Consider the following 23,770-nt stretch of genomic DNA (forward strand, 5'->3'; position numbering starts at 1 on the left):
TGTTCTTTTGGCCCTAGTAACAGCAAACAGGTAATTCTACTGATATCAATGGGACTAAAATTTATTTGGAATACTTTTTTTTAAAAGAAAAAGACGTAATAGTGTTTTAAAGTTTTATACATCCATCTGAGTCACATACAGAACATAGGAACTGGAGAAGTTACTACATGGTTGAAAAAAAAATGAATATTTTTTACAAATCTAATGAAAATGCATTGATTGTAGGATGATAGCAGTGTTATAATTTATTGGGTCCAGTCACTGTCAAGCCATCTGGTTGTACTACAAAGGGTATTGTGAGTACTTCAGGATCCCTTTTGACTGATCACTTAGACAGCTACCAGCTGGTCATCTCTCATCAACTGGCTCTGACATTGAAGCTGCAGCAGCAATAAGTCTGAAGCGAAAATTGTGCTGTTTACATTAGCAGAGTATCTGTGCCCAAGCTTTGTCCTTTTTATGAAAGGCCACTGAAGTATGTGACTGGTTTCCTGATCATCTAACCCCTAATGTCGCATCATTTATACTCTTCAAAATCCATGAGCCCCCACCAATTCCCACATTAATGCCAATGTGACTTACAGAAGAGGAGTTGGGGCCTATGTTTTGAGTCATGTCGCTATGGGCAAATTTTGAGAAAAGCAGAAACCACAAATGGGTAAACCTATTGGGGATTATAGATTACTTTTATTGAATTCATTCATTCTTTCCAAACTGCTTTTCTACCTTTAAACCACAAGGTTGTATATAAAACAGGATACCACCCCTCAGGTATAGTTTTTTAAAGCCCTGACATCTGTCTTATTCAATATTGAAAAATCCTGGCAATACCTGTATTCAGAGACATTTAGTTTAGTAAAGTTTGAATACTGCCAAGTAAGAGATGATGTTGCAATTTTGATTAAATTTTTGCATATTTTACAGAATCTGAAGCTTGCCCTGTCCTCTTCTTAGGTCCTGACGGACCACTTTCCATCCCATTGCTAACCCCATAAATGGTGCTCTACAGAATTAATAGCTCTTCATGAAGTCCTGTTTCTACATAGTTCTGATGGGATGAATCAAAGAATTATAATCTAGTGAATATTAAAAACATATCTTGCACATGAGGCCTTCTTTCTACAATAATACATTCCAGACAGCTGCAACTGATATGCTGCTTTTACCCTTTTGCATTTCCAATTTCACCCTCTGGGTAGTTTCAAGTCACAATTAGTGGTGGGAGTGGTGGTCTGAGGTGATGTTGTTGTGTTCCCTGCAGATATTACTCTGCTTGTCCAACTTAATTGTGTACCTATCAACCAGTGACAGTACAGAAACTCTGGGATTTGGAAGAAAACTGCTGCCCTTACAGTTCCAAGAATGCCAATCCTTGGATTCCTTTTCTCTCTATTTTCCGTTTTCTCTTTCACTCAGTGCATCAGCACTTATTCCATTTCCCATCTTTTTTTCCTGACTGTATTCGCCAAAACCATTTTCCCACAACACCATATCTTTCCTTGCAACACCTGCCTCCATTTTCAAGTCATTCTGCATGCATTCCACCATTCCTCTTATTGATGATCAGGAGTCAATCCACATCTCTCTGATTATCAGTGTGGCCACTGACTACTGTTCTCAGCATTTCATGCATTCTACTTTCTGCCTATTTGTTGTTGACCTCTTGCTCTCCCTAGAGCTAGTATAAAGAAATAGAACTCGCTACCACATCGAGTGGTTGAAGCCAATAGTTTGGTTTCATTTAAGGGGAAACTGGACAAGCACGAGGGAGAAGGAAATAGGTGATTATGATGGTAAATTTAGATGAGAAAAGGGAGGCTGCTCAAGTGGAGCATAAACGCTGGCATGGAATCGTTGAGCTGAATGGCCTGTTTCTGTGTTGTACATCCATTGTAGTATTTGGGAGAGGGAAAGATTGGTGAGGAAAGGAAAATCTTGAAATGCTGCCATTTTACTAGCGGGACAGTCAATACTTAAAGCAGTGGCATTACTCCAGTGATGTTCAACAATTGTTTGCCTCAGAAACTAAACTGCATTATTGCACAATACTGATTTAAGTCCTGCACTCAAATAGTTGGGATGTTGTTTGGACGATACGGCAATTTGGAGTTCATAGGTAATACTTGTTACAGTACATCAGGTTTAACTGAGGACAAGGGCCACATTACAACATTCTTAGCTCAGCTATCACTGGCACAAAGCCACAAGGTTGCATAAAGCGTCACATTTGGGGCACTTAATGCTGATACCATTTGGAGGAAATCTTGAACCTTGACACCCTTGTACCTTTGTAATGATCTCATCTCACAACCATTCTTTCTCTCTGAAGATTGATGTGTTAGACCCTGTTTGCCTCTGAAAGTTACTTTTCCCATCAGAATGGCTGCAGCTATAGTAACTTCTATTGCTAGCCTGCTTTTACAAGCAATTAACAATTTGAATGTAGCATCAATCATTTCCGTAACCTTTGCAATGGCAAGAAAGAATTTTCGATTTGATGTATTTGCTGTTCTGTATTCCTTTTCAGTTTGTCATGTTTGGAGTTGAATGCTGTGATTATCGGATTTCTGCTTTGCAGTGACCATTAAGGAGGGTGTCACACTGCAAACATCTTCTGTGTAGCCTGAAAATCACAAGTTAAATCCTCCTGTTCATAATCCATTGTAATTTTCACCATTGTGAAGCACAATATTATGCAACCCCCCCCCAACCAAACCTTTTCCAGTTAGAATGAACGCTCACAATTTAATGTTCTGAGCTATCAAGCTATCCTCTGTGAACTTAATGTAATATATCACATTGCAGTTGGACGTTAAATCAAACGTAGCTTTAAATCCTCTCCTCCACAGACCACAAGAGTTGGCCATGTTTTGTTGGGAAGTAGACACAAAGGACCTCTCTTCCTTTAGTGTGTTTCTGATGTCTGAGGCGCTGCTATCCGTGTCTGCAATTGGTTATGAGCACTGTTCACTAAATAGGACACCAGTTTATGAACCATTTTGGGGGAGGGTGTGTTCTGTACTAAGGGCAATTGGATGAGCCTTCAGGATGTTGAGGGAAAATTTCAAAGGGGTTTGTCCCATCTGACAGCTGGTGCCTCCACTCTATCCAAAGCCAGCACCAATGATCAACTGTGGCCACCTAATTGCACTCCCAAGGGTCATCAATAGATCTGAAAAGAGAGAAGGATTGACTAACTCATTGATTCAGAAAACCAGTGAGCACAAGACAAAAGTGGACATTGTCATAGATACTAACTCATCCTCTTGCCTCAATCTGAGAATGTTTGCATTGGCTCTCTCAAGACCTGCACTAATGCCTTTAACCACCACCTCCCAAAGATCCAGAGGCCTTAAAGAGTTGAATGAGGATCCTCCACATGCCAGCCAGCTGCAGCCTTGAGCTATGCAGTGAGTGAAATTAAGGTCTTTAATTTTGGCTAAAGCCATATTTGAAAAGTAACTGACTATTTAGAATGATGCAGGTCCTGTATACTGCAAGAACAGGGTAGCCATATGGCGATGGCTTCTGATCTAGAGTTCCTTCCATGACTGGATTCTCAAAGCATAATCCTGTGGCAGACTGCTGAAGAATGCTCATCGAGAGAAACACAGGTAACTGTTCCATACTTGTCCACTGCTGGTATACTTGTGTGGTTTTTCTAGCATGTCTGGGAGTGGAGACCTGGATAAGCAGCAGGAATACTTTTGGATGGCCAACACTGGGACTTTGTGGCTGTATCATTAGGTTAATTTTCCAGTGCTCACCTTATGTTTAAAATATGTTGGTGACATAATCAGGATAGAGTGTTACCATCAGAGTTTGAGTTGTAAATCAATGCAGAATAAAAAAAGTTCAGATGGAATTAAAGGTTTTATATTTTGATAGGAAAATATTCATAGATACTATTTGAAACATGAAGTTTTTTTAATTTTAATATTTTTGCCTCAAGAAGTTACACAGCTACTGGACAGTGGGAGTTTTGAGGGTTGTGTTGCTTAATAGCAACATGGATGAATGGAATGTATTTGATGGACCAGCTGGTGTTTTTCTGGCCATCTTTGTATGTTGTAAATTTTTACTTAGAAGTAGTTATAAATCTTCTGTAGGATAAACAGCAGGGGGCTGGCCCAGCGATTGTGTAAGGGTGGCTGTCAAACAAACTCAATTTGAAATGGTGACATCCTTGAGCTATAGAATAGCAAACTTCTGCTCATCAAGAGAGCTGACTGCCATCTTGTATGTGGAAATGTACAGAAGAATTGGACAGTCATTTTCTATACCATTAAATATATCCTGAATGCCCTGTGATTTTCAGCTCTTTGTGTTCCTGTACCAGCACTGGACAAGTATGAATGCACTGTGCTTTCAGCTCACTGTTCATTTTCTTACCAAACCTCTGCAGCGATTTTAACCCAGAGTGGAGTTTGGCTGGGTAAGGATCTGGAAGAGAAACATACTAGCAAATTTCAGGCCCACAGTATTATGACTCCCACCCAATCAACTCTTAACCATCTACTTTTCCCAGCCCCTGTGATTGCCAACATTAATACTGTGATTAAGTTACTTCCCATCCTTGTCCAATTTCCAGCTACTCAGCTCCCTCTGTTGGGTTTCCATCCTGTCCACAGTGCCAAGACTGATTTGCACAGACACCAATATTCACCATGACTGGCTCTTTAGCCCCTGTTGAGCTGTTATGTTGATAACACCATTCCAAGCTGGAGGCCTTGACATCAGAAGCTATGAGAAACTTATAGCACAAGGTTCTCCCACTACTAGCAGCAATGCCTGGGAGATTCATGCCCCACTTCAGGAGACCCTCAGCAATTCGAGGTTTCGCTAGTGAACCAACCAATAGCATCATGATCACTTTAACTAATGCCCTCACAGGATTTCCAGTCTACATCAATCCTCAAACAGCTATGTAGGATTTGAATTCTTTCTTTGGGTTACCAATTCAATAACATAATCACTCACAACTGTTTAAATATGCTGGTTCTGCTGAGCAAATTTCAGTATTGCACTGAACAAATTAAAATACTAAATTGCAAATCGCTAAGAAACATTACAAAATGCTCTATTTATTAATAAAATCAAAATTGTTGAAGTGCCAAATTATTACATTGTGTACTGGAGCATGAGATTAAGTCACATTTTTTCATAGTTTAGCTGATGGCCACATATCACACAAGTCTTTCTATACATATCCTCCTCATCATCATATTCTTCGGGGCCATAATCATGTTGGTGAACAGTTGATTCCTTTTTCCACAGGCTGCTTCTCACAGCTCGGCGAAGCTCTACAAAGAGTGAAGGGTAACAGCCAGTTATATGAAGATCTTCTGGTAATATCTGAACACCCAGGCATTATTTACACTAATGCGTTTAAAATTGCTTTACATAATTTCCAAAACAGCTGAAGAGCAATGTGGAATGTTTTTCACTAATGGGCACCAGTTGTTTGTTGTAAGATCACTTGTACAGATACAACCATTCTAAACTTTTAATATCAATTCTTTAAGATAGTCGTTTGATAGTACAGAATTTGAGTATCGCCGAAAAAAAAGACATCTAAGCTTTTTATCATGCACTCATCAGTTAATTTGGTACAAAAACAATTACCTGGAAAAACTCAGCAGGTCTGGCAGCATTGGTGGAGAAGAAAAGAGTTGACGTTTCGAGTCCTCATGACCCTTCAACAGAACTTGAGTGAATCCAAGAAAGGGGTGAAATATAAGCTGGTTTAAGGTTTGGGTGTGGGGAGAGAAGTGGAGGGGGTTGGTGTGGTTGATTTGGTATTCTTGTGAATGTAAAGGGAACAACAATTTATACTGTATGAGAAGACAGTGCTGACTGGTTGGCAAGTGGACTCTGGTAAAGATGTTGCCATGGAGAATGCATCAATTGACAGCCAAACCTTGTCTAAATTCAAATCAGGTTGACTCTGATCAAGGCATTGCCCTGGGGAATGAACCAGAGAATGGCTGTCATCTATTTTGTTTTGTTGAAACAGGCATGATATGTGTGTACATGTTCTTTCTGTCTGCAAAGAACAGAGCTCTGTGTATTAATATATGTAGCTTCTAGCACAATGAAGTGTGCCACACTGTGAGCCCGACACATTTGTTCACTGTGCGAACTTGATGCTGAAATTGGGTGCATCAAAGCCATCCTGTGAAATAACCGTTCCACATTACACGCACAACCTGCTGGTAAGTAGGTCCCTTCATATAGATTTCAGAAGTGGCATGGAATCTCATTTCTGGTGCATCAAAAATCACAACCAATGCTACCTCCAATAGGAAATTGATCTTGGCTCACTCACCCACCTTTTACTTTTTTATCAAATTTCTTTTGTTTCGTCTTTTCTCTGTTCTTTTGCCTTGCTTCTTTAGCTTCTTGCAGAGCTTCCTCACTGCCCCATACTTCAAGGGAACGCTTTATTATCTAAAAACAAATCAGGACAACATACAGTGCTGAGGTGTAGGACACAGTGTTGCTCAATTAGGGAAATTCTGGATTACCTGTGAAGGACAGTAAGGATATCACTATTGTGATTCCATGTTTAAACAAAGTAAATCCAACTGTATGACACACATATTGAAGCTGCCAGTGTGTAACAATTGGCCCATTCACAAATTGTGTGATAGCTATATGACTTGAGTTCCACAAAGAGATTTTTCTAGTTGTAAAACATGCCAATGAAAGATAGTTCATCATATCTAAAGAAAGATTAACAGAATGGAGCAGTTGGTATGTACAAGTCGCTATTCAAAGGTCATGTACAATTTGGAATCATAGTTACTGGTTTTGAATGCAAGTATATGACTTCATGTATAATCCATTAATCAGACAACTGACCAAACAAAGATCGTTACTCTTTTCTGATCTATTATCAAACTAGGAGCCAATGCCAAAGGAAATTTTTTTTTTACTTTTTAAATCTTATTCATGTCCGTGCACACTTTAACTGTGTCCTCTCACTCACATTATGCCAGCCATTAAGTCTGACATACAAATTCTTCCCATGAATGTGACCATTAAAAGTGGCCTGTCCTCTCCACTTATCTGGATGGGTGCAGCTACAAAAATACTCAAAGCTCAATACCACCTAGGACAAAGCAGTGCTGGATTAATAACCACCACTGGCATATGATATGGCTGCAGATGTTGCAGCACCTTCCAAACCTGTGACTTCCAACATTGAGAAAAGCAAGTGTAGCAGGTACATGGGAACAGCACTTACTTGGACATATATCACCATTCCTTCATTATTGGTGGGTCAAAATCTTGGAACTCTGTACTGGACTGCAATGGTTCAAGAAGGTTATTCACCAGGATCTTTCTGAACTTGAAATAGGCAATAGATACTGGCATTGCCAGCAATACCCATGTCTCAAGACTGAATTTCTAAAAATTATCACTGCTGGCTATTGGCACTGTTACTCTCATTTTCTCTGCGCTTACCACCACTGGTTATTATTCTGAGTCCATATCTGCTAAAAACAGTGAATTAGGTTCTACTCTAATCCGCCCTCATGCCTTTTCCTCCCTCCCAGAAACATGATAGGGTCCCCCTTGTCCTCACTTATCACCCCACCAGCCTCCGCATTCAAAGGATCATCCTCCGCCATTTCTGCCATCTCCAGCATGATGCCACCACCAAACACATCTTCCCTTCACCCCCCCGGCGGCATTCCATAGGGATCGTTCCCTCTGGCACACCCTGGTCCACTCTTCCATCACCCCCTACTTCTCAACCCCCACCTATGGCACCTCCCCATGCCCACGCAAAAGATAAAACACCTGCCCCTTCACTTGCTCTCTCCTCACCGTCCAAGGGCCCAAACACTCCTTTCAAGTGAAGCAGCATTTCACTTGCATTTCCCCTAACTTAGTCTGCATTCGTTGCTCCCAATGCGGTCTCTACATTGGAGAGACCAAACGTAAACTGGGCGACCGCTTTGCAGAACACCTGTTGTCTGTCCACAAGAAAGACCTCCCTGTCGCTTGCCATTTTAACACTCCACCCTGCTATCTTGCCCACATGTCTGTCCTTGGCTTGCTGCATTGTTCCAGTGAAGCCCAACGCAAACTGGAGGAACAGCACCTCATCTTCCGACTAGGCACTTTACAGCCACAGCCTTTCAGACTGAATATTGAATTCAATAACTTTAGATCTTGAACTCCATCCCCACCCCCTTTCTGTTTCTTCCCCCTTCCTTTTGTTTTTTCCAATAATTTATATAGATTTTTCTTTTCCCACCTATTTCCATTATTTTTAAATCTATATCTTTTAAGCCCTGTTAGCCTTTCCACCCTACCCCCACTAGAGCTGTACCTTGAGTGTCCTGCCATCCATTCTTAATTAGCACATTCGTTTAGATAATATCACCACCTTCAACACCTCTTTGTTCTTCTGTCTGTGACATCTTTTGATTATCTGCTCCTATCACTGTTTGCTTGTCCCTACAACCATACCACCCCCCCAACCTTAAACCAGCTTATATTTCACCTCGCTCCTAATATTCACTCAGTTCTGTTGAAGGGTCACGAGGACTTGAAATGTCAACTCTTCTCCGCCGATGCTGCCAGACCTGCTAAGTTTTTCCAGGTAATTCTGTTTTTGTTCTACTCTGACTGGATTCATGGTCACCCTGATCCATTCTCCACTTGTCAGACTGAACATCTGATGGATCGATGCACGCAGAAATCACCATTCAAACAATAAAACAATAGTACTCAAATCCTTCAAAAAAAATAGTCCTATTTTCATACAGGGCATACCTGTAGTCATCTTAGAGATGATGACATCAAAGAATCTTTTATAAAGCGCTCTACATTCATTACTCCGTGTCCATTTATCTGATCAGGCATTGAAAATGATGGCTGTGATTAACTGCTGCTTATACAGCTCAATATCGAGGTGGCTTTTTTAAATACTGGATGTATATTTCCTAGGGAGATCAGCTCAGTGCCCCTCCATCACCAAATCAGGCAGCTGCGCTTCACACCTTGTGCCGTTAAACAGCACACCACATTTTTAAAAAATGTACTGACCTGCAGCCTCACGTACAGTTTCATATCGCCCCATTGTGTATTATGTGGATTCTTCTTCAGAATGTACTTGAGTACAGGCGTTCTCTTGTCCAAGTCACAGTCTTTAAGCAGAAATTCCTGCTTGGCATCTGTTCGGGTAATTAGTTTGTGTTTCTCCTCATTATCTCTGCAAATAAACAGGAAGCTGGTTACTGAGGGTTCCATTGCTGATGGGGAACTGTAGACAACATGCCTATGTAACTGGTCATGCCTAGCCCGGGGCCATTTGTCTATGATTTTGCACCTTGTAATCAAACACATTGGTTAACTGAATATTCACTAATTTACTGGCTGATATCTTGGCAACAGAAAACTATGATTAAAAGTAGAAATTTAGGAACTGAGAACTTGGGTAATCTTGACTATTTAACCAGCTGCAAGTTTTCCTCTTCAGTGGTGTATCACATTCAGCAGCAAAAAACAGTTATACAACAGCCAAATAAAATTTGCATTACTCTGTTTACAGTCAGCAAGGCATTTATTTTCTACATAGAAGCAGGCCCTTCAGCCAAAAGGTTCACAACAGTGTTTGTCCTCCAGATGAGCTTCCTCCCATCCTCCTTCTTCCAACCCTATCAACTTAACCTATTCCTTTCTCTTGTTTTTACCTAGCTTCCTTCTAAATAAATCTATACCATTTACTTCAACTACTCTTTGTGGTAGCCAGTTCCACATTCTAACCACAAGCTTTTTCCCATCAGCTGTGCCACTAGTCATGTAGTGCTCATGTTACTGGACTATTAACTCAGAGAATGTGAACTCAAATCTACCATGGCAATTATAAAAATATGAATTCAGTTTTTCCCAAAAGATCTGAAAATTAAAAAAAGAGCTGTTGAGTAAAAGCAACTACAAAACTGCTGGATTGTCCAAAAACTCAACTGATTCAGTAATGTCCTTTAGGGAAAGAAACCTGTCACCTTTAATTGGACTGGCCTATATTTGGCTCCAGTCCCACACCAATGTGGTTGATTCTTACAAGCGCAAATCGCTAAGAATCTGAAGTAAAAACAATTAATGCTGGAAATACTTGTAGGTCATGCAGCATTCATCAAGAAAGGAAGAGTTAACATTTCAGGTCAATAACCTTTCATCAGAATGTTCATTTTTAACCACCCTCTGAAGTGCCTAGGAAGAAACTCCATTGTAACAAACCGCTTTCAATGGTTTAACAAGAAGATGACCCACCATCACCTTCGCATGGCAAACAGCAGTGGGCGATAAATGGTGGCATTGACAGCCCACAGCCCAAGAATGAGTAAAATCCACATTTCTGGAAAATTCCTGACAAAAAAATTCACTGTAGTTAATAACCGACTGATAACCAGTGTGTGTTTGAAAGAGCTATCAGTTACAGTTGGGTGCCTTTTCCATTTTCTTTCTGTAACTCACTCCTCCAAAGGTGGTAATGCCTGCTGAGGAACAGTTCCACAGGCAGCCCTCAGATGCCACCCTATATTCCTATAAGCTGCCACTCACCATCAGCCACCCCCCACCGCCCCCCCACCCCAGCCATGCTGCTTGCCCTCTGCAGGCTCTCTTACATCCAACATGACAGCATCTCCACTTTCACATTATCTGTGAATGAGGTCTCCCTCTGAGTTCTGGACAGATTCTCAGCCCATCAAACTCAGCCATTAAATTACTATGGTTGAATTTTATGGGCTGGGAATCTGTCCATAGCTCAGCAATCAGTTTCTTTCACTACTTTTGAGACAGTTGCTTCAGGCCAGCTTGAATTTTATTTGCATATCACTCTTAAATGTCTAAGGATGAAATCACTAACAATACCTGCAGTTATCACAGACAGGAAGATCAAAGTGACTACTGAGAAAGGAGTCCATGAATTCTTTACCACATTCTTCACACAATAAGTAATCAAATTCCAAGACAGGTCCTGTGAATATAGGTAGCATATTTTGAATAAGGGACAGCATTCTTATAATGACACATAAAAAAAGAAACTAGCACAATGGGGTTTTCTGAAATGGTTGGCTGCACTTGGGTAATAAAGACACTATGGCATGTATGTGAGGACCAGTCCTCCATTTGTAGCAAAATAACTAATTGCACTGCTGCACACCAGGACCCTAAAGTGGAGCTTTAAACCTGCAGCATAATTTGTCCCAGCGAAATGGAGTAATGATCTAGGCTGCCAGCAGTTCAGTACTGATGGGAGTGCTGCATGGTTGAAGGTGCTATCTTTCAGGTGAGACTTAGGAAAACTCAATGTAATTGGGGAGATTCAGCGTGGCTTTGTAAAAGGGAAATCATATTTAACCAATTTATTGGAACTCTTTGAAGAAGTAACTTATGCCGTGGATAAAGGGGAGCCTGTAGATGTACTGTACTTGGATTTCCAGAAAGCATTCATTAAGGTGCCACATCAAAGTTTATTGTGGAAAATAAAAACTCATTGTGTAGGGGGTAACATGTTAGCCTAGATAGAAGATTGGCTGACTGGCAGAAAAAAGAGAGTGTGCATAAATGAGTCATTTTCTGATTAGAAGGATGTAATGAGCAGAGTCCTGCAGGGGCCTCAACTTTTTACAATTCATATCAATGACTTAGATGAGGGGAGTAAAGACATGGCAGCTAAGTTTGTAGATGACACATAGGTAGGAAAGTATGTTGTGAAGAGGACATGAGGTTGCGGGCGGAAATAGATGGGTTGACTGAGTGGGCAAAAATCTGACAGCTGGGAAAATGTGAAGTTATTCACTTTGGCAGGAAGAATAAAAAAGGAGAATATTACTTAAATGGAGAACGACTGCAGAATTCTGAGGTGCAGAGGGATCTAGGTGTTCTAGTGCATGAGTCCCAAAAAATCAGTATGCAGTTACAACAAGTAATTAAGAAGGCTAATGGAATGCTATCCTTCATTATGAGAGGAATTGAACATAAAAGTAAGGATGTTATACTTCAGTTTTACAGAGCATTGGTGAGAACACATCTCGAATACTGTGTGCAGCTTTGGTCTCCTTATTTAAAGAAGGCTGTGAATGTGCTGGCAGCGGTTCAGAGGAGGTTTACTGGATTGATACCTGGAATGAATTGGCTGTCTTATCAGGAAAGGTTGGACAGGCTGGGTTTGTTCCCAATGGAATTTAGAAGAATGAGGGGTGACGACTGAATCATATAAGATCCTGAATGGTCTTGACAAGGTGGATGCAGAAATAATGTTTCCTCTTGTGGGTGAGTCCGGAACTAGGAGACACTGTTTTAAATTAGGAGTCGTCCTTTTAGGACAGAAATGAAGAGAATTTTTTTCTTTCAGAGGGTTGTGCGACTTTGGAACCCTGCCTCAGAAGGCAGTGGAGACGGGGGTCATTGAATATCTTTGAGACGGAGATAGATAGCTTCTTGTTGGGCAAGGAAATCAAAGGTCATTGGGGGTTGATGGGAATGTAGAGCTCAAAACACAAACAGATCAGCCATGATCTAATTGAATAGCAGAGCAGGCTCGATGGGCGGAATGGCCTATTTCTGCTCCTATTTCGTATGTTCATATTAACTTTAAACCAAAGCCCACAAAAGATTCCATAATACTATTGAAAGTGGAACAGGGAGATTGCGTGTTGTCCTGGCCAACATGAAGTAACAGAGAATGTTGATGAGGGTAATGTGATTGATGTGCGTATAGGCTTCCAAAAGACTTTTGGTAAAGTATCACGTAGTATACTTGTCAGAAAAACTGAAACCCATTGGATTAAAAAGGTAAAAGCAAAATACTGCAGATGCTGGAAATCTGAAACAAAAACAGAAAATACTAGAAAAACTCAGCAGGTCTAACAGCATCTGTGGAGAGAAAAACAGAGTCAATGTTTTGAGTCCGTTTGACTCTTCTTCAGAGCTCTGAAGAGTCATACAGATGTGAAAAGTTAACTCTGTTTTTCTCTCCACAGATGCTGTTAGACCTGCTGAGTTTTTCCAGCATTTTCTGTTTTTGTTTCGGATTAAAAGGGTAGTCTGGATACAAAATTGGCTGAGACACACAAAGCAGAGAATAGTAGGAAATGGTTGATTTTTCAGACTGGGATGAACTCTGCAGTGGTGTCCCCTGGGGATTGACATTAGGACCCTACTCTTTTTGCTATATATTAATGACCTGGTTTTGGGTATACAGACCATAATTTCAAAGTTTGCAGCTGACACAGAACTCGGAAATGCAGTAAACAGTGAAGAGAATTGTAATAAACTGCAGAAGGACACAGACAGACTGGTAAAATGGGCAGACATGGCAAGTGAAATTTAACACAAGAATTAAGTGATTGATTCATTGTGGTAGAAAGGTTAAGGAGAGGCAATATAAGCTAAATGGTACAATTTTAAAAGGGATTATACATACACAAGTATTTAACAATGGCAAGACAAGTTGAGAAGATTGTTAAAAAGGGCATATTTGCTTTATAAATTAAAGCATATAGAGTACAAATACAAATTAACCTTTGTAAAACACTGGTTACGCCCCAGATGGTATATTATGGCCAATTCTGGATACCACACTTTAAGGAGGATGTCAAGGCCTTTTAGAAGATGCAGAGAGGAATTACTGGAATAGTATCTGGGATGAAAGACTTCAGTTAGGTGGAGACCTATAGGAACTGAGACTTACTCTTCCAAGAGCAGAGAAGATTAAGAGGAGATTTGATTGACGTGTTCAGAAATCATGAATTGTTTTGCTAAAGTAAGGAGAAACTGTTTCTATTGAGAAAAGGGTCAGTAACATGCAGACACGATGGGCCAAAAGGTCTGCTGTAAATTTTCTGTTTCTACAGACAAATGTATTGCATGCTTTGGGACTGAGCTATTAATGTCCTCAGGTAAGGAGTGGAGATAAACCCCAAGTTGATATCCAGTTACCCCTAATATAAAATGCAACCATATGATGACATATCAAAAAAGAATTAGGCTCAGCTGAGGTGCCTTGTCCATGTGCCATCGACAAATAAATTCAGTTTTTATTCATTTGTGGGATGTGGGTGTCACTGGTAAGGCTACCATCCGTAGCAAAGTAGCTAGCTTGATGTATGTTATTCTGCACATACCACACTGTGGTCCGCGTGTCTTTCTGTACATACCACACTGCCATACACGTCATTCTGCACATTTCACATTGCCGTACATGTGTCATCCTACACGTACCATGCTGTGGGCTGTTCCCTGTACTTAAGTGATTTCCGGTATTTAATGTGGACCATGGTACGTATAAGGGCCTCGTGAGGTTGTATAAGTTAGTGGTAGGAGGCCCCGGAATGGGATCATCACTTCTGTTCAGGGATAATACGATGTTATGTGCACACCTTGGTAGAGAATTCTAGAATAAGTGGCAGAAGGTGTAGGCAGGACATGAGGAAGAACTTTTTTATGCAGAAGGTAGTGGGTGTCTGGAATTCGCTGCCCGAGTTGGTGGTAGAGACAGAAACTCTAAACTCTTTTAAAAAGTACCTGGATCTGCACCTTAAGTGCTGTAAGCTGCAGGGCTATGGGCTGGGTGCAGGAAGGTGCGATTAGAAAGGGCACCTGGGTATCCTCAGGCTGGCATGGACAAGATGGGCCAAATGGCTTCCTTCTGTGCTGTAACTTTTCTATGGTTCACCCCAGGCCTGCACTATAGACATCATATTACCTTCTGATTAGTTTAATTGTAAGACATTTTAGAATGTTTAATATAAATGTACCTGGTTGATGTACAACTTTATTCACTTCATGTACTTCTTCCTCCTCCTCTTCCAGAAAGAATCCTCCTCCTGTATCTATTACTTTGTGTGTAAGCTTTGCAACATTGCCACCTGTCAAGACAGAAAATTAAATATACCATCCTTTCAGACGAATTGTGGTATTGAACAATGTCATACCTGCCAGTAAACACAGATCTTGCTCAGTGACAGGGTTTGGAATCAATTCCTAAATAGCAAGAACTTTCTCTTGTCTTTATCTCGGTTCTGAGCTCTTTGTACAAAGCATGTTTTATCAATTCTATCTAGATATAACACTGCAGAACGAGATGTGAGTATGTTAACATTTGGGAAATACCACTTGCCTGCATCAACAGGAGGGTACGGTCTGCTCGCTAGCCTGGCCTGTCTCAGGATCAGTGCTCTCTGCCTGTTCCGCTCGATTTTGGCCAAAACAACAGGTGGTAGGGACCTTTTCTGCTCCAACTCTGTCTCTCCTCCATCTGCAAAGGCCAATGATGATCCACTCTTTGCCTCCAAATTCATGTTTAGAAAGTTGTTGTTTTATTTTGCTTCAACACTGGAACCAGCTGAGGGAATAATTAGGAACAGTGGAGTCAGGTGATGATTATATAATCAGATCTTCTGACATGTACAGAGGGCAGGGTTCACAACAAAGGTCAAGGATTAAGAATTTAATTAGTAAGCAGAGTGCTCAATTTTGGAACTGACCCATGGATACCAAAAAAGTCCCAGGTTTGACATCTTGTCTGTGTTGAGTCAGCAGATCATTCAGGACAAAAGTAGCAGAGGTGATGTTTGTAGTTTTACTGAGGCTAAAACAAAATAAGAGGGAAGAAATGGTGAAGGGGAAAGCGGAGAAGAGGGAAAGGGAGGGGAGGGGAGATGAGCGGGAGGAGGGGGGCAAGAGCAGGGGGAGGGGGAAGGGCGGGGGTCGGATGAGCGGGGGAAGAGGGGATGAGAGGGAGAAGGGGTGGGGGTGGGGGAAGCGGGGTGGGGGGAAGCGGGGTGGGGGGGTGGGGTAGGGGGAAGAGTGGTGGGGAGGGGGAAGGGGGATTAGGAGAAGGGAGAAGGGGGTGGGGCGAAGGGGTGGGGGGTGGGGGTAAGGGGGTGTGGGAAGGGGGGAAGTAGAGGGGGATGGGGGAGTGGGGGGAGGTGGAGGGGAAGGGAAGAAGGGGGAGCGGGAAGGGGGCAGCGGGAAGGGGGCAGCGGGAAGGGGGCAGCGGGAAGGGGGCAGCGGGAAGGGGGCAGCGGGAAGGGGGCAGCGGGAAGGGGGGGAGGTGGGAAGAGGGGTGGGAGGTTGGAAGAGGGGTGGGAAGGGGAGGGGGTGGGGGGAAGAGGGGGAAGGGGAGGGGGGAAGAGCAGGGGGATGGGGAAGAGGGGTGGGAGGGGGAGGGGGAAGAGGGGGGGAAGGGGGGGAGAGCGGGGGAGAGGGGGAAAAGCGGGGGGGAAGAGGGGAAGAGTGGGGGAAAGAGGAGAAGAGCAGGGGGAAGGGGGGGAAGAGGTGGGAGGGTGGAAGAGTGGGGGGATGGGGAAGGGGGGAGAAGAGGGGGGAAGAGGGGTGGGAGGTGGGAAGAGGGGTGGGAGGGGCGAGGGGGAAGAGGGGGAGAGGGAAGAGGTGGGGGGGAAGGTGGAAGAGGGGTAGGGGAGTTGGAGGGAAGGTAGGGGAGTTGGAGGGAGGGTAGGGGAGTTGGAGGTCAGGGCGGGGAGGGGAGTAGAGGGAGTGGAGGGAAGGGAGGGGAGGGGAGGGTGAGGAGGCAAGGGGAGGGCGACGAGGTGAGGGGAGGGCAGGGAGGGGAGGGCAGGGAGGGAGGGCAGGGAGGGAGGGCAGGGAGGGGAGGGGACTGGACAGAAGGGGTGGGGAATGGAGTGGGTAGGGGAGGGCAGGGGGGAGGGGAGGAGGGAGGGCAGGGGAGTGGAGGGAGGGGAGTGGAGGGAGGGGAGTGGAGGGAGGGGCGTGGAGGGAGGGGCGTGGAGGGAGGGGCGTGGAGGGAGGGGCGTGGAGGGAGGGGCGTGGAGGGAGGGGCGTGGAGGGAGGGGCGTGGAGGGAGGGGCGTGGAGGGAGGGGCGTGGAGGGGAGTGATGGGGAGGGGGAGTGATGGGGAGGGGGAGTGATGGGGAGGGGGAGGGGGAGGGGGGTAAGGAGGAAGGGGACGAGAGGAGGGAGGGGGTGGGAGGGGAGGAGGGTGGGGAGGGAGGACAGGAGGAGGAGGGAGGGAGGGGAGAGGAGGAGGGAGGGAGGGGAGAGGGAGGGGAGAGGAGGAGGGAGGTAGGGAGGGAGTGGAGAGGAGGGAGGGAGTGGAGAGGAGGGAGGGAGTGGAGAGGAGGGAGGGAGGGAGGGGAGGACGCGGTGGGGAGGGAGGAGGAGGGGAGGGGTGGGGGAGTTGTGGTGGGTAGGGGCGTTGAGGTGGGAGGGGGAGTTGAGGGGATGGGAGGTGGGTGGGGAGATGGGAGGTTGGGGAGGGGGAGGTGTTGGGAGTGGGCAGGGGAGGGGACGGGGTGGAGCGGCAGAAGTGGGCGGGGTGGGGGTGGAAGTGGGCGGGGTGGGGTGGAGGGGAGGAGAGGGGATGGGGTAGTGTGGGGAGGGTGAGGAATTATGGTTGATTGTGGGGAAAGGGTGTAGATGTAGGAAAAAGGTGGAGGGGGAAAAGGTGAAAACATTCCACCAACATTCTTACTTTCACTCCTAAATGGCTTAGTCCTGATTTTAAGTTTATAGTGCCTTATTCTGGATTTCCCAAAATAATTTACCTTTGTCTACTCTACTGAATCCTTTATCATTTTAAATGCCTTAGTTAGTTAACTTTTCAACCTGCTGCATTCAAGTAATACATGCCAGGTTTATGTAATTCACCCTCATAATTTAATCCTTTAAGCCCTGATATCATCCTGGTGAACCTGCACTGACACCCCACCCCTCCCCTCCCCTCCCCACTCTAAGGCCAATAAAATCCTATCTAAAGTGCACAGCCCAAAATTGAACATAATGCATCAGATGGAGTCCAAACAGGATTCTGTACAACTGAAGCCTTATTTCCTATTTTGTGTTCCAACCCTAAGATAATGGCAAAAATTCCATTAACCTCCTTGATTACGTTTTGTGCCTGTGTACTAGCTTTCAGTAACATTTATCTGGACACCCATATCTCTTTTTATTCCTGTACAGCTCCTATCCTCTCAACACTAAGAACATATTCAGATTTATCGTTCTTGGGTCCAATGGATGACCTCACACTTCCAACTTGCTCACTTAATTTGTATATGTCCCTTTATAAACTTCCTGCTTCCCTACACAACTTTCTGTGCAAAAGGCCTTTAGTGTCCTCTGCATACTTGGATATACAATTCTCTATTCTTTCATCCAAGTCATTGATATAAATGGTGAAAAGCCAAGGGCCCAGTACAGTCTCCTGGGGAACATCACTTTGAATCACAGAATGATGCAGCGCTGGAGGCCACTGACCCAAAGTGCCTGTGCCAGCTCTTCAAAAGAGCTATCCAATTCATCCCACTCTCTTGCTCTTTCCCAACAGCTCTACAAATTTTTCACTTTCAAATATTTATCCAATTGCCTTCTGAAAGTTATTATTGAATCTGCTTCCACCACCCTTTCAGGCCAGATTGTAACAACTTGTTGCATTTTTTCCCCCTCATGTGTCTCTGGTACTTCTGTCAATTACTTTACATCTGTGTCCTCCGGTTATAGACTCTTCTACAGCCAGAAACAGTTTCTCCTTATATACTCTAACAAAACTCTTCAAGGTTTTGAGCACCTCTATCAAATCTCCTTGAACCTTCTTTGGTCTAAGGAGAACTACCCCAGCTTCTCCAGTCTTTGCACATAACTGAAGTCTTTCCTCCCTACCATTTTAGTAAATGGCACTCTAATGCTTTGACAACCTTCCTAAAATGTGCCCAGAATTGGCCACAATAATCCAGCTGAGGCTTAACCAGTGTTTTATAAAGTTTTAGCATTCTCTTTTGCTTTTGTACTCTATGCCACCATTTGTAAAGCCAAGGATCCCATATGGCTTTTCTATTAACCGTAACTTGTCCTGACGTCCTCAAAGACATATTCACCTCCACATCTCTGTTCCTGCATCCCCATTAAAATTGTTCCATTTAGTTTATATTGCTTTTCCTTATTCTTCCTGTCGAAATGAATCATTTTGTAGTTTTCTGTGTTAAATTCCATTTGCCATGGGTTTGCCCAGTTCGCTTATCTATGTCCTTCTGAAGACCACTCCTCCTCATTACTTACTACATATCTGAGTTTCATGTCATCTGCAAACTTTGAAATGATGCCCTGTATACATCATTTCAGGTCATTAATATATATCAAAAAGAGCAGTGTTTCCAATACCAACCCCTGGAGAACACTACTGCACACTTGCCTTCCAGACTGAAAAACAACCACTCACCACTACTCTCTGCTTTCTATTTCTCAGCCAATTTTGTATTCAAAGCAGCCACTTCCCCATTCATCTGAGGGATTTCAAATTTGCTAACAAGTCTTTTAGATGGTACTTCATCAAAGACCTTTTGGAAGACCACATACACAATATCAACTATACTACCCCCATCTCCATTACTTCATCAAAGAGATCAATCAACTGAGCCTTACTTTTGCCTTTAATAAAATCCATGCTGGCTTTCATTTATTAACCCATATTTTTCCAAGTGGCAAGTAATTTTGTCCAACAACAACTTATATTTACGTAACACAATGAAACATGCCAAGGTGCTTCACAGCAGCATTATAAAGCAAAATTAGACTCCAAGCCACATAAGCAAATATTACATCAGATGACCAAAAGCTTGGTCAAAGAGGTGGTTTTTAAGGATTGTCTTAAAGGGGGAAAGTGAGGTAGGGAAGCGAAGCCGTGCAGGGCAGTAATTCCAAAGCTTGGTGCTTAGGCAACTGAAGACATGGCCACCAAAGGTGCAGCAATTATAATTGGAAAAGTACAAAAGCCCAGAATTAGAGGAGAGCAGATATCTCAGTGGGTTGTGGGGCTGCAAGAGTTTACAGAGATAAGGAAGGGCAAGGCTGAGAATTTTAAAGTCAAGACATTGCTTAACCAGAACCCAATGTCAATCAAACAGTACAGGGATGATAAAGGAACAGGACTTGCTGTGAGTTAAGACACGTGGAGTTTTAGATGATCACAAGTTTAAAGAGGATCAAACATAGGACACCAGCCAGGAATGTGTTTTAATGTCAAGCCTAGAAATAACAATGGCATGAATGAAGGTTTCAGCAGCAGATGAGTTGAGCCAGGGGTGAAGTCGAGCAATGTTACGGAGGTACAAATAGGTACAAATAATGATGGCTGGAATATGAGGCTCATCTCGGGATCAAATGTAACACCAAGATAATGAACACTGCCTTAATCTCAAACTGTTTGTCAGGGAGACGGATGGAATCAGTAGCCAGGGAATGATGTTCGGAGAAGGGACCAAAAACAATGGCTTCGGTCTTCCCAATACTTATAGTTTGCATAAGGTCACTGATGCCTTCAAAGCTCCTGTTCATTCCATCCATCATTCTTTCTATTGCTGGTCCCACAGCCTGTGTGCTGCATTTTGTGCTTCCACCAAAGCTGCAAAGCATGTAAACTTTGAACTCTCTGTGATTCACAACATCCCTGGAGGTGGCCTTGCTATCCAGAGTAGGCTGATAAAGCCGGAGGTAGACTTAGCACTTTTAACCAGAGTTCTGAAACTCCTTAGCATACTTTCCAATACTTTGTACAACTGTCTATGTAAGGCCTGCAGATTTTTCTCATGGCTGGGACAACGAAGTCCTCATTCCTGTTATCCTCAGAAGAGGTAGGAGAGGGCCTTGGCCTTCAACTATCTAGCATACAGAGAATGCCAATTTCTGAGCTGGTGCCTAGAAAGGATGGAACATGTAATGGTACATCCAAAGAGGAATCATCCACCTCCATTCCTCCTGGTGTTGAGATAGGCTGCACATGATCAGATAACATTCTGCAGAATACAGGTTGCTGCATTTGCGCTGAATTGATTGAAGGGATATAATATGCAGACACTGTGCTTGGACATGCCAATGGCCATTCCAGGTCATAAGCCTGCCTAGAGCAGTGATGTCCAGGGCTTCTTGCTCTCCCTGTGAAAGGCAATGATGTTGGAGTCACCTCCACCCACTCTTTTCTTTTGTTGACATTACGTACCGCCTCATCCCACAGAATGAGAGGGTGATAATGAATGGCTATTGAAAATGTAAATGCAGGTTTTGTGCATTTAATGGTTTTGTTGGGGTGTACAAGAAGGAACATGCAATACAAGAGTACTGGGATGTGTTGGTGATTTTTCACGTGGTTGGATGCGAGAGGACAGAGGTGTTACCGTGTGCTGTTAAGAGAGGGATGTAGGATGTTTGTAATGTACCAGGGAATTGGCTTATTGCGGCCTTGCAAATATATGACAAATGATGTGATGGAGGGAATGGTGGGTGATAGGGATGAGAGCAGTAATGAGATACTTGAGAGAGGTGAAGAACTGCATTTGCCCTTCGTCTCCTGAGGTCATTAAACCTCTTGTTGACACTGAACCCAACACATTGGGGTAATGCTGCTGACACTAACCCTCTCGGTCAGGTCTACCTGACAGAGTCCTCGGGGTTCTGTGGAAAGTACTCCCCATCTCGGCCCTCACCTCCCCCGGCCAAAAGAGGCGGAGGGGGGAAATACAGAGCTGGATCACTCCCCTCTCCTCCCTTCCCTTCCCTTCGTGACCCTAAGCCTCTCACCGACTCACTGCGCCGCCTCGGCTCCTTTACCGATGTCCACTTGGTACTTCCGTGTATCACCGTTCCGCTCGCGGCCGTCGGAACCTACTCTTTTTCCGGCGGCGTGATGATATCACGGGGCCAGGCGTTACGCCACCTACAGGTGGGTGGGGGTATCGGTAGAGACAAAAACCTTGGATTTATCAGGAGCAATTCGTTGTTGCAATGGGGAACTTGAGAATCATTCTGAGCTGTTGAATTAGATGAGCCAAATGGCCTTTCTGGTCCATAATTACCATATAAAGTTCTGGAAGTCGCTTAATCAGTTCTGCTCTAATAAAGTGCTGGAAAAATTCGGCAGGTCTGGCAGCATCTGTGTGTAGAGAGAGAGAAACGGAGTTAACGAACCTCGAAGGAGAGTCATACGGACTCGAAACGTTCACTGTTTCTCTGCAGATGCTGCCAGACCTGAGTTTTTCCGGCACTTTCTGCTTTTATTCCAGATTTCCAGCATCGGCAGTATTTTGCTTTTGTATTAATCAGTTTGCTCCCCTGCCAAAGGTACTGAAAACCACTGCTCCTGTCCTCTTTGTTCCTGATGCTTGTTTCATTGCAAGCTTTTCTGAAGGAAAGATTGATATTTTGGTTCAGTGTTCTTCTTTAGCTCCAATTTTAATTATTTTAAGAAATTCAACAAAAATCTGAATTTATATAGCACCTTTAACTTAGTTTAGCTTCCCAAGGTGCTTCATAGGAGGAGGATCATCAAACAAAAATTGATATTGAGCCAAAGAGGGAGACATTATGACGATGGTAGGTTTTAGGAGGGTTCTAAAGGAGAAAAGAAAGGTGGAGAAGTTTAGGGAGGAAATTCGAGAACTTAGGATCTATAGACAGTGGAAAACTGCCAGGGTGAATTATAGAAAGTTTACGGCATAGAAGGAGGCCACTTGGCCCATCATGTCTGTGCCAGTTGAAAAAAATGGTACCCAGCATAATCTCACTTTCCAGCATTTGGTCTGTAGCCCTGCAGATTACGGCACTTCAGGTGCACACCTTAAGGTTTTCTGCTTCTACCACTCTTTCAGTCAGTGAGTTCCAAACTTCTATCACCCTCAGGGTCAAAACATTTTTCCTCTTCTCACCTCTAATCCTTCTCCCAATCATTTTGAATTTATGGTCCTGGTCAATGACCACTCTGCTAAGGTAACTAGGCCCTTCCCATCCACTCTATCCAGGTCCCTCTCAATTTTGTACATCTCAGTCAAATCTCCCCTCAAATTCCACTATTCCAAGGAGAACAACCCCAACCTATCCAATCTTTCCTCATAGCTGCAATTTTCCAGTCCTGGCAACACCCTCATTAATCTTCTCTGTACCCTCTCTAGTAATTCTGTAATAAGGTGACCAGAACTGCATGCAGCACTCAAGTTGTGGCCTAACTGATGTTATAACATCCCTGCTCTTGTATTCTATGCTTCGGCTAATAAAGGAAAGGATTCCATGTGCCTTCTTAACCAACTTATCGACCTGTCCTGTTACCTTCAGGAATCTGTGGACTTTCACTCTAACTTCCTATATGCCTCTCCTTATTCTCCCATTTATTGTGAATTGCTTTGCCTTGTTTGACCTCCCCAAATGTGCACCTCACACTTCTCTGGGTTGAATTCTATTTGCCGCTTCTTTGTCCACCTGACCAGTCCACTGATATCTTCCTGCAGTCTACAGCTATCCTCACTATCAGCCAGACAGCCAGCTTTTATGTTGTCTGCAAACTTTTTGATTATTCCCCCTACATTTATGTCTAAATTGTTAATACAGACCATAAAAAAGCAGGGGACCTAGTACTGAGCCCTGTGGAACCCCACTGGAAACAGCCTTTCAATTGTAAAATCACCTGTCAACAATTACCCTTTGTTTCTGAACAAATTTTATATCCAGCTTGTTACATTCTGCTTGATCCATTGAGCTTTTATTTTTTTAACCAGTCTGCAATGTGGAACCTTGTCAAAAGCCTTGATAAAATCCATGTAGACCACATCAACTGCAATACCCTCATCAATCTTCTTTGTTACTTCCTCAAAAAATTCAATCAGGTTCGTCAGACACGATTTTCCCTTAAATCCATGCTGACTATCCTTGATTAATCCGTGCCTTTCTAAGTGACCGTTTATCTTGTATCTCGGAATTGATTCCAATAATTTGCCCACATCCA

General features: G+C 43.4%; 1 protein-coding gene across 4 annotated transcripts; it reads right to left on the bottom strand.

Moving 5' to 3' along the window:
- Window positions 1-99: 99 nt before the first annotated feature.
- Window positions 100-21,694, bottom strand: xpa (xeroderma pigmentosum, complementation group A). 4 transcript variants are annotated; one of them, XM_041185786.1, is made up of 8 exons: window positions 15,513-15,616; window positions 15,146-15,370; window positions 14,784-14,894; window positions 10,894-10,999; window positions 9,064-9,229; window positions 6,333-6,450; window positions 5,126-5,303; window positions 100-2,623 (listed from the first exon to the last, which is right to left on the bottom strand). In XM_041185786.1, exons 2-7 carry the CDS (start codon window positions 15,324-15,326, stop codon window positions 5,152-5,154), a joined length of 834 nt encoding a protein of 277 aa, XP_041041720.1. In that variant the 5' UTR covers window positions 15,327-15,370; window positions 15,513-15,616; the 3' UTR covers window positions 100-2,623; window positions 5,126-5,151. The 4 variants fall into 4 exon arrangements, with proteins under 4 accessions (XP_041041720.1, XP_041041718.1, XP_041041719.1 ...); XM_041185784.1 differs by having other exon boundaries at window positions 100-3,172; XM_041185785.1 differs by lacking the exons at window positions 100-2,623; window positions 15,513-15,616 and adding an exon at window positions 21,577-21,694 and having other exon boundaries at window positions 5,065-5,303.
- Window positions 21,695-23,770: the final 2,076 nt, after the last annotated feature.

This window comes from Carcharodon carcharias, chromosome 4, assembly GCF_017639515.1.
Source record: "Carcharodon carcharias isolate sCarCar2 chromosome 4, sCarCar2.pri, whole genome shotgun sequence".
Lineage (NCBI taxonomy): Eukaryota > Metazoa > Chordata > Chondrichthyes > Lamniformes > Lamnidae > Carcharodon > Carcharodon carcharias.

Coding starts and splice junctions, on each gene's coding strand:
- xpa (XM_041185786.1), bottom strand. CDS start 15,326: ATGAATTTGGAGGCAAAGAGTGGATCATCATTGGCCTTTGCAGATGGA. Junction 11,000..14,783: donor TAAAGTTGTACATCAACCAG/GTACATTTATAT, acceptor CTATATTCACAG/GACCTGTCTTGGAATTTGAT. Junction 6,451..9,063: donor AACTGTACGTGAGGCTGCAG/GTCAGTACATTT, acceptor ATTTGTTTTTAG/ATAATAAAGCGTTCCCTTGA.